This window comes from Brienomyrus brachyistius, chromosome 22 (genome assembly GCF_023856365.1).
Source record: "Brienomyrus brachyistius isolate T26 chromosome 22, BBRACH_0.4, whole genome shotgun sequence".
Taxonomy (NCBI): domain Eukaryota; kingdom Metazoa; phylum Chordata; class Actinopteri; order Osteoglossiformes; family Mormyridae; genus Brienomyrus; species Brienomyrus brachyistius.
Window position 1 is genome coordinate 15,967,767 of NC_064554.1, and position 10,908 is coordinate 15,978,674.

The following is a 10,908-nucleotide window of genomic DNA, read 5'->3' on the forward strand; positions in this document are numbered from 1 at the left end:
GATGGGGGGCCAGCCCATCACAGGGCACACTCACACACCATTCACTCACACATGCACACCTACGGGCAATTTAGCGACTCCAATTAGCCTCAGCATGTTTTTGGACTGTTCATAATGTTTTTTAGCCTAGTGTCAAGCAATCACACCTGTTTCCCCAATGTACCTTATGTGTCTTATATGTGATTCCTAGTGTTTTGTTGACCTTAAATTTTTATTTTACAGACTTTTTTTTCTATGCACTTAAAACAGACTGTCTAGTTTAGGCAGACCACTAATTAAAGGGGTCAGAGGTTTGTGAGGGAGAATATTGAATTGGATTTTCAGTGGCATGGATCTAACTGGAGCTGAAATAGTAAGGAGAAGAAAGTGCCTGGAGAGTGAGAGGGGGACAGGTGGCATAAAGACAGAGATACTGGAAAGAAAAAGGGTATTAATGAGCTCAGTGAGAGTGGGGGTGAGTGTGTGTGTGTGTGTGTGTGTGTGTGAGAGAGAGAGAGAGAGAGAGAGAGAGAGAGAGAGAAGATCGAAAAAAGGAAAACCATTTTCTATAATCTTTAGAGATGTATAATTCTTTACAATGATTTCTTGTTGTTTAATAACAGATGTATTCTCCTCTGGTGCACGTATTACAGCCTTTGTCCACCCGGTTATGTCACTGTCAGTGTCCATCCTGTCATCTTCAAGTTTTATGAAAATTAACAAACTCTTTGCCCAAGTTGGAATAACCTTCTGTGTGATTTCTTTATAGTCGAAATAAGCATAAGACCAAATAGTATTCTTTGAAAGTTTGACCAGACATATGTGTTGCTAGATATGATTTAGAAAAGAAAGTTGAATTATTGTAGATTTTAAATGGAAGCAAAAAAATAATTGCAGTAATTTCATTATTATCAAAAGACTTTTCCCATTAACTATAATCTCCTGTTGAGAAAGGGACAAAACATCTTTTTTAATCACTATGCAAAGAAAATGCATTTACTCTCTTTGATTTTGTCCATGACAATGTGGATGTATTTTGCAAATGGCTCTTACATTACCTGCTTGTAGTGAATTAATAATATGTGCTGGACCTTGACCAACATGCATTTGTAACAGCCTGAGGTCTGCTTAATCAAATGAATATGAAGTTAAATGGCAAATCTCTGCATTTTCATTTAGAAATGATGAACTCCCAAAGGCACTTTACAGTATGTTAGCCTTAGTGCTCTCTGCTAGTTCCCGCTTGTGGGTAATTCACCCTGGTCTTCTCAGTTACTGCCTGCCCTGCCTTTCCCTGTGATTAGATCAGCTCTGTGTTTAGGTGAGTTGTCCTCCCTGCCTCCTGTCTTGACCCCTTGGGGACCTTTTGTATGTTACACACTGTGTCTTCCAGTCTTTAAATAAAGTCCCCTTCGGACACCCTGAGCTACATTAGCACCATCACTCCTCTTCCGTCTCCAGTCGTGAGAAGCATGAACTTACCATCTTTGGAGGAAGCCATGTCTTTCTGGAACTTCTTGGATAATGGAGATCAAAGTCTATCCTCTCCTGTAAAATACTGGGCGTCAGAAGGACATTTCGGATAACTGCAGTGACATTTAGCGATATTAACTACTTATTAAGCCTTTTCACATCATAGAGTAAGGAAATTTTGGTAGATGCTTCATTCTATTTAGTATAATAATTTAATGAAATACACTGTAATACTGGAAGATACAGCATATCTCTGCTTCTTTATGTGTTATCGGTAAATAGCTGAATAATTTTTACTAGTATTATTGCATGCAGTTTAATATCTGATACCTCCTATATGTCTGGTAAATGTTTATTACACTATTTTTAAAAATTTCTTTATAATTAAGCCCTGCACATTCAATTATACTTTTCTCTCTTGTGGCTGCTTTTCTCTGCCAGATGAGTTTCAAACACTTGCAAACACAGCTACTGTAAAACTAATATTATATATTCTTTTTCAGAAAGCAAAAGTGACTTTTAATATGTTACCTGTAAATTCAGACTTTAACGAACAAATCAGCTTCACAGACCAAAAATATAACTATATATATATATATATATATATATATATATATATATATATATATATATATATATATATATATACACACAGTACGAATTAAAAACTGACCTGAAGTATCCGCAGTTGGAGTCTTTCCTCACCACATCCTCATACGGAAAATCAAACAACAAGCCCTTACAGGAAATCATAAATGCACAGCCGTGGACTTTGTTCATATAAAGCAATTCCTTATCTGTATGTATGTATATCAAGTATCCTAATACTTGTATGAATCCAAAGTTCAGCTTACAGACAAATGGGGAATTTTACTGGAAACCAAACTCCAAAGGAAGCAAACAAGACAAATGAAGACTTAAGCTAAACACAACAGAACACAGAGTAAAACACACTGACTTCAGCGGAGAGATATCTAACAAAAACACAGACACGCTCACACATACAGACACAGGCACAGACACAGGCATACAGGTGCAGACACAGGCACAGACACACACAGACATACAGGCACAGGTACAGACACAGGCTTACAGGTTCACAGGCACAGTCATACAGGTACAGACACAGGCACAGACACAGGCATACATGGCATTGAACGCTACAGCATTCAAAATTCCTTTCACTGGAAGGTGCCAAGCCCAACCCCTGAAAAACAACCCCACACCATAATCCTCCCTCCACCAAACTTTACACTTGGCACAATGCAGTTAGGCAAGTACCGTTCTCCTGGCAACCACCAAACCCAGACTCGTCCATTGGATTTCCAGACAGAGAAGCATGATTCATCACTCCAGAGAACATGTCTCCACTGCTCTAGAGTCCAGTGCGGCGTGCTTTACATCATTGCATCTGACACTTTGCATTGCACTTGGAAATGTAAGGCTTGGATGCAGCTGCTCGGCGATGGAAACCCAGTCCATGAGGTTCTCTACGCACTGTTCTTGAGCTAATCTGAAAGCCACACGTAGGTTGGAGGTCTCTAGCTGGTGACTCTGCAGACAGTTGGCGACTTCTGTGTTGTCCTCCCTCTGTGATTTTACATGGCCTACCAGTTTGTGGCTGAGTTGCTGTTGTTTCCAATTGCTTCCACTTCATTATAATACCACTAACAGTTGACCGTGGAATATTTAGTAGGGAGGAATGGACTATTGCACAGGAGGCATCCTTTCACTGTACCACACTTATTTCACGATTGTTCTGGCTGGATCTATCCCTGACAGAAAATTGGATTGGTTTCTTACTCCCCCCCCCCTATATAATCTGGTCTATCTTTTTTTTCAGTATCAGCCTGCTGCCCATAGTGGGTATCAGATCGGTGCCATCTCTACTAATCACACACAATGGACTAGGAGCTACAGGAACAGGTGAAGGTAACTACAAATACAAGAACATTATTAACGTGGGGAAAGCAAAAAAAAGAACCAAAACGTTCAGCGTAGTTGAAGCTGGTCTCCACCCACCCTCGAACCCATGACTGTATGGAGTGCATGATCAGTAGCTGCAGGCTCAGGCTCATTCACCCACGTGGCAGCCTGGAGAGTAGGGGAACACACTCGGAACTGTGAAGGGTAAAATCCAGAGGGACACAGAACGGGATGGCTAGTGACACCAGCTGGCCAAACAGAGAAATGACAAGTTTTCCCTGAATCAAAATTACTGTAGAATTATTCCTCCAGAATTATCCTTTTCTCACATATTTCCTGAATCCATCACTGTTCTGTCATCGGTATGAATGGTGTGGGTATTCCTTCCTTGGATCTGAATAGAAGTACGTAGGTCTTACAATATATCAGATTTGTCACAGGTGGATTCTAAACATAATAATAATTGTTTGGCAGTATATACAATCTGCTAATTGTTCTGGTGTTCACTGAGAAATGGATAAAAATCCGAATTTTCAAAGAGGATATACTCATTTATGCTGGGTATTGTAGATACATAGCTATATTTAGCTGTACATACTGTATACACCTGATTTATCCACGCCGTATCTACTCCAAGTCGCTAGATGGCGACATGCGTATGGATAATCCTCAGTGATTCGCAAATGCTAAAGAAGACGAATGAGATTGTTTGATTTACTTTCGTTTAGGCTGCCGGTAAAGTGGACAGTCAGCGGCTAAGTTAATGGTACCTCATAACGAATCGTTTTAAGTAAAAATTTGATTGTATGTCATGGCCCAATTATGAGTGCGGCACCTTGCATATGCTTTCTCGTAATTACAGATGATTTAATTAGTGGCTGTCTTTTTATGCTCTCATGAAGAAACGGGCGATGTGATGTCAGTTGTGCGTAAAAGCGGCACCGGTCTTCGGCGCTCTTTGCCCTGGTCAGGCTGCATCTTGCGCAATATGGGCGCGGGCGTAACGGGGCGTAAGTTCTCAGCTTCTCCGCTGCCTTCAGAGGAGGCGTCTCTCTACGTACACGTGAGTTTAACTTAATAAAATATCTAGTATAATCATTTTGCACCACCAGAGTGGATCCTGGAATTTTGTAGGGGGATGGGCTGTGTGTCCTCAGGCTCCCGTTGTCTCTCTCTGCAGTGGCCCTACTGCCTGAAACGCTGCTCCTACTGCAACTTCAACAAGTACATTTCCCGGGATGTCAACCACGCCGAGATGAGGGCATGTCTGCAGTTAGAGATTGAAACATTACTCAGAGTCAGCCAAGTGTCCCGGTTTGTGTCTGTCTTTTTGCTGGAGTTCAAAGCCCTGATGTAGCCTTTTTGAAATCTCTTTGATTGCACTGATATCCCCCCCTACACCTCCTTGCCCCTTATTTCTCATTCCTCAGCATCACTTCTGTGTTTTTTGGCGGTGGGACCCCCAGCCTGGCCCCACCCTCAACAGTCGCAGCCATCCTGGAGACGGTTGCTAGGCGTGCAGATCTTCCCGTTGATGCCGAAGTGAGCTTAGAGATAAACCCGACCCCCGTGGGACTGGCCTCGCTGGAGGAATTCAGGCTTTCTGGGGTGAATCGTTTCTCCATAGGAGTGCAGGTGAGAACTGGGCCAGATGTAAAGAGTTTCAGTGAGATGTGCAATGCAACCTTAATGCATGACAGTCGCAGCATTCCATGCAGGAAAGCAGGTGATCCAAGCAGGTTAGCATGCACCCATGGGCAGGGAGATGGAGCTGTTAACACATGACAGTATCCAATGCATTGTGATTGTTACTGCATGGTAATTCCTTCTACTGCTTGTGTAAAAACCTCTTTTATCCTTTAATTCATAGGTATTGAAGCACTCTTCCATGCAGTTCTTCACTCCATCATTCTTTCTGGCATAAATTTTTATCATTTTTCTCCCCTACAGTCTCTTCATGATGAGGCTCTGAGGGTTTTGGGTCGAGACCACAATTCCCAAGATGCCTTGCACACAATAGCAGAGGCTCAGAGGTTGTGTCCTGGTCGTGTGTCCGTGGATGTCATCTTTGGTCGCCCGGGCCAAACCGTGGAATCCTGGGAGGCAGAGCTAACCGAGTTGCTGTCGGCCTGCGATGATCATGTGTCGCTGTACCAGCTGACCCTCGAAAGGGGCACTCGCCTCTTCAAGCAGGTGGAGGCGGGTCAGCTGACCATGCCAGGCGATGATGTCACTGCTCACATGTATGAGTCGGCACGGAGGATTTTGGGAAAGCGAGGATTCTTGCAATATGAGGTGTCCAACTTTGCCAGAAATGTAAGTCCCCAGTGCACTAGAGTTAAGTAGAGAATCTTTGACACAACCGGAAGCTCTGATAGTCACGCTGAAAGTTGCTAAATTAAAGACCAAAGCGAGGGAGCAGCAGTATCTGAAGCAGGTGTTTCCCAGAGTATTTTCTTGCTAATAGTCAAAGGCAGCCAGTAAATATTTTGCTCGGAAGAAACAGCTTCAGTCTTCCCATGTTTTTGTGCCGTTATTCACAGGGTGCTGTCAGTTCTCACAACATCAGCTACTGGAAGGCGGGTCAGTACCTTGGCGTCGGCCCAGGTAGGACCAGGCAGTGCAGTCTGCTGTCAGCCTAAATATTTACTCCCGTTGGCATTAAACTGCGATTCGCTGCGCTGTGATTCCTGTGGGATTTGCTGGTGAGTGTATGCATGATCTCTCTGCCAGGTGCACACGGCCGCTTCATCCCCCGCCAGGAGGGGGCGCTATTGAGGGAGGCCCGGACCCAGACCCTGGAGCCTGATGTGTGGATGAAGGAAGTCCGGTGCAGGGGTCACGGAACGCGCCGGAGGATTCAGCTCGGTCCTCTGGCTCTGTGAGTGAAGTTTTCTTTTGTCTGGTCAGCTCCGTTATTTCTCCTTTTCGAATCCCTGATCTACGCGGTTGTTCTCCTTGTGTCTGTGAGTGGCCCTACAGTTCCGTGTCCAACACGCCCTTTCTCCGCCTGCAGACTGGAGGAGGTGTTGGCGATGGGCCTGCGCCTCGTTGAAGGCGTGTCTCACCGGGTAAGCCCCGCCCACCGTCGCCATGGTGCTAGCGTTCGCTTTCACACGTTCGCCCTCGTGCTCTTTCCCACGCCGGCCTACAGCAGTCTCTGGTGTGTGGGCCACTAATCGCTCAGAAATGTTTTCTTTGAGTGTGAGCCATAAGCAGGAATCACCTCTCCATGTCTCAGGCTCCATGTCTTTCTGTGATTTTTATCCTATATTACAGCCTTGATTTTATCCCATTGGATCTAGAGCTAAACAGGCAGTTTGACTGATATGAGTGTGACTTGTCTGCAAATCCCTGCTGACTTCATGGCACCTTTTAGCCCAGAGAGTTATTCTGAATTAGTTACGGAAATTTGTCCAGCGAGAAGCTGTATCCTTCGTTCTCATGACGTTGGCCTGGTGCGCTTGCAGAGACATATTCTCAAAAACCGAATTTTCTTATAGTGTAACTTAGATGTTCGTGCTGCTTCTTTGTAGCGCTGGAAAGAGTTCAGCCCAGATGCAGACCTCCATCAGGTTTTTGGCCTGTCCACAGAGGTGCAGGACCTTCAGAAGAGGGGTCTGCTGGTCCTGGATGACAGGTAAGCACCAGCTCACCAGTGCTCACCACTGGCTGTGTTGCTGGATTTAACTGATACTTGTTGCTTTAGCAACTCCTGTGTCCAAACAGGAATTTTGTTATAAGGCATCTGAGCCTAACTGCAAAAAAGCAGGGTTTTACCTTGATTATTTACTATGCCTTTAAATCTCTCTCTGCTTCTGAAGACAATGGTGGGCTCTGTGGGGAGAGTCCTCCCCCCCCCCGGGTTAAATTCTTCTTTTCTTCTCACTGCAGGGGTCTCCGGTGCTCCTGGGGGGGTCTGGTGCTGTTGGACAGCCTCCTCCCGCCTCTGCTTCTCCAACTGCAGGCATACCATGACCACCAGGGGGCGTCTGGGTGATGGAGGTGGTCATCATCTCATAAGCAAAAACGCAACCATGCTAAAGATCGCAGAGGAGGGGATGGGTTTGTGAAAATCCGTGCAGTTCGTCATCGTCTAGCCCGACCTCCTATGTGAAATCCGCACGCTGCAGCGGTTGTACGAATGTACGGTTGTACATGAACTTTAACCTTTGCATTTCAGCCAATGCTCTTTATCTAACCAGCACAGCAAGTTCTCTACAGTCAGTCTTTGATAATCTGAAAAATTTTGAATATTTAAGTTAATAAAGACTGTATATTTTCATATAATTGTGCAAAAAAATATATAGTATTTCTCATTCTCTATCTGGATTGATATCCATCCATCTCCTCTAAGCACTTATCCAGCACTGGATGGGTATGAGTTCACAACCCAGGAAGCACTGGACACAGGGCAGGAGGCTCCCTGGGTGCGATGCCAGTCTGTCGCAGGGCACGTACTCCGCACACATTGGCATACCATGGGCAGTTAGATACGTCACTTATCCTAACTGCATACAGCCATGGAAAAAACTGAGACCACAGCACAATTTTTTGTTTCACTCATATCTCAATTTATTGGTCTACATCTACGAATTATATATTGCAGACTACATCCTGGTTCTTCCCTGTTTCTCATTAATGAAGAGCTTCTTCCTTACTTTATGGGACTTCAGTCCTGCTTCTAGGAGCCTGATATGAACTGTCCTATCAGTACACTTCACACCTGCACTTCATGTTTCCCATTCCTTTGGAAGGTCACTTCCTGTCATCCTCCGATTCCTGAGAAACTGATGGATAAGTTGACAGTCATCTCTGGCATTATAAAATCGCTTCAGCCGGTTACCTGGCTGGTATCTGATCCCTGTCTCCTGCTTCACTTTATTCTCAGGTACTGCTGGAACCAACCTGCTGCTCAGTGTAGCCTTCTGTCCCAGAATCACGATTAAACCAGGGTCTAAAAATGCAGATTTCTTTTAAAATATAGAGTGGTCTCTACATTTTTCCAAGGCTGTATGTTGCAACTATAAAAGAAAACTTTCACGCACCCAGTAGGTATGGGAGTCGGTTGCAGGTACAAGTCTGCAGTGTACAGTTATAGTGCAATTAAATGAAATATAGGGATGCTGGTGTGATATTGATACCTCAGTGCCTACTTTTTTTTTATCGATAACTGTCCTATTTAATGCTGCGTGATTCGTTTTCATTCCGTTTTTCGTCGCTGTCCGTGGTACTACCGAAATTTTTATAACCCCTCATTTGAGGAGCCAATATTGAATGTAGCAGAATATATGGGACCGTGTTCTGCAATTTACTTTGAACTGTTAAGATTATCCCATATTTCTGTCATTAAAATACGTCATAATTGTTAAAAATGTGTATGACATGTATATTGTCTGTTTTCGTTCTGAATATATCTTAATAGCTAGATTTCTTAGGATATTGTATACTTGTTGCGTCGTGTCGTTTGAATGTCACTGCTTAAACGTTATATAACGTCCCCGTGCTTGCAAGCCACGCTTCCCTCGTTCCCAGGGGCTCCTAGTCACGACTGCGGGGGCGGAGGCTTGGAAGCGGCTCCGGAGAGGCTCCCCTGCCCGCAGAGCGTGTTATATTATATCAGAGCGTAAACTGGGCGCAGGGGATCTTACACAACACGGGGGCTGTATGTGCTCCAGGACTCGGCGCCCACTCGCAAAGGCTTCCTCCATCACCATAAATGGTGCAATTGTGCGTCCAAGCGCAAACGTAAATGCCGAGAATAGGTCCATATTTCAATTAGGAAAAGTGACCAAAATAGGCGATGATAACTATCCCATTTTAAAATGTAGTGCAGGCAGTGGGCTTTGCAGAAATGTACGAAAGTTAGAACAGCCATTACTATATGACAAAATTAAAAGCATTCCTTTATTTACCATGCAACTCCAGACATCATTCTTAAAAATTTAACTTAAAAGTCACACATTCGGTCATAATTATTTACTGGTCCAGCCAGCATGTATGAAATAAAATGGTAGTTATAATAAATGCATTCTCATGTATTAGAAACAGATTGACCAACGTTTTAGCAAAAATGTCCCCTGAGTTGTGATCTCATTGAATCTGACACTTGTCGAGAGGTTTTCTCCGCTTCCTGGAGGTACTGGTTCCGAGGACCTGCCGGAGGTCGGTGTTGAAGCTCGGCCGGCGAGTTAGAGGGCAAAGCGCCCCGCATGGCGCATCTTGGACCAGCGTAATTCGCCTTCCAGTCGGTCTGCCGGAACGCAAGGCCCGGTACGAGCGAATGGAGATCTTGCGGTGCAGCGACGGCCCGGTCTCGGTTGGGAGTCCACCCCGTTCCGCCAGAACTTCAAACATCTCCTCCAGGTTAGTGTCCTCCTTGGCGGAGATTTCGAAGTAGGGAAAATCGTCTCCAAGCGCACGGCAAACGTCCGCACGGCTTACGGTTCTCTCCTCCCCACTCAAGTCCACCTTGTTCCCGCATATCACAGCCGGGATACACGCGTTTTCTTTGGATTTTAGGAGCTTACACTTGGCAGCCACAACCTCCTTGAGCAATGCACAGACTTCGTCCAGAGACTCTCTGTCATCCACGCTGAACACCAGAAGAAATATGTCACCTGTAGAAGAAGCATAGAAATATATTCAGGTGCATGCAAAAAGATTGTGCAGTAAGTCAGTGTAAATCACAGTATGTGCAAATCAGTGCAGAAACGTGCCTACAAAGGCAGTGAGGCGATTGGTACACAAGTGGCTCTACTCACCAGTTAGGATTGACAGTCTGCGCTTTGCGGGGAAATCCCTCTCCCCCGAGGCATCGAGGATGTCGATCTGATAGGTTTCTCCACGGATGTCGTACAGCTTTCTGTGAAAGTCCTCGGACGTGGGCTCGTAATGCTCCTCGAAGCCATCGCGGAGGAACCTCCGCAGGATGGAGGACTTGCCCACTTTACGGGCTCCCAGCACCACGATGCGCCGGCGGTTCTTTGGCTTGACGGAGCGAGGCTCGGTGTCGCTATTAATGTGGCATGTCTGACCGTGCAGTGCAAGCGCTGCCAGCCGATCCACAGAAAACCTTTTGCGGGGAAAGCGGTCTAAAGACGGGTACCGACTCCCTATGCTGGAGGACCGTACGGTCCTGGCTTTAGTCTCCGGCTGTAACCAGTGAGCCGTGACACTTTTAATAATCCCAGCTCCTGACTTTGGAATGTATGAGACCCTGAGATCAGAAGCGTTTCTGTACTTCAGGAGGACTTTGGAGGGGTCGCCGCTGCACGCATTTCTTACGCCGGGGAACTGCGCCTGTGGTCCGCCGAGAGCGCATCTTTGGGGCTCGACTTGCACCCCGCTTTCAGGACGATCTACGCCGGTGCTTTTCGCGTCCATGCTTACTCCCGACACACGCATCTATCGTCTGAAAACACTGGCACAGTTTGCCCAATGCAGAGTACGCAAGCTCCGCTGCCACTACGCCTATCCTCTTCCGAAGATCATGTATCGGCGGCTTACTGTTCAACCTCCAGCCTCGCA

At 45.5% G+C, this 10,908-nt stretch overlaps 2 protein-coding genes across 4 annotated transcripts; one reads left to right on the forward strand and one right to left on the reverse strand.

The window, feature by feature from the left end:
* The first annotated feature begins 4,091 nt into the window (after positions 1–4,091).
* Positions 4,092–7,668, forward strand: rsad1 (radical S-adenosyl methionine domain containing 1). 3 transcript variants are annotated; one of them, XR_007384558.1, is made up of 9 exons: positions 4,092–4,441; positions 4,559–4,692; positions 4,809–5,013; positions 5,329–5,694; positions 5,922–5,985; positions 6,112–6,259; positions 6,361–6,449; positions 6,915–7,018; positions 7,273–7,305. XR_007384558.1 is itself a non-coding variant. In XM_048990684.1 (9 exons), exons 1-9 carry the CDS (start codon positions 4,295–4,297, stop codon positions 7,376–7,378), a joined length of 1,374 nt encoding a protein of 457 aa, XP_048846641.1. In that variant the 5' UTR covers positions 4,092–4,294; the 3' UTR covers positions 7,379–7,668. The 3 variants fall into 3 exon arrangements, 2 of the variants coding, with proteins under 2 accessions (XP_048846641.1, XP_048846642.1); XM_048990684.1 differs by having other exon boundaries at positions 6,350–6,449; positions 7,273–7,668; XM_048990685.1 differs by having other exon boundaries at positions 6,395–6,449; positions 7,273–7,668.
* Positions 7,669–9,273: 1,605 nt separating this feature from the next.
* Positions 9,274–10,908, reverse strand: rasd2 (RASD family member 2). The gene is made up of 2 exons (XM_048990696.1): positions 10,143–10,908; positions 9,274–9,998 (listed from the first exon to the last, which is right to left on the reverse strand). Exons 1-2 carry the CDS (start codon positions 10,783–10,785, stop codon positions 9,472–9,474), a joined length of 1,170 nt encoding a protein of 389 aa, XP_048846653.1. The 5' UTR covers positions 10,786–10,908; the 3' UTR covers positions 9,274–9,471.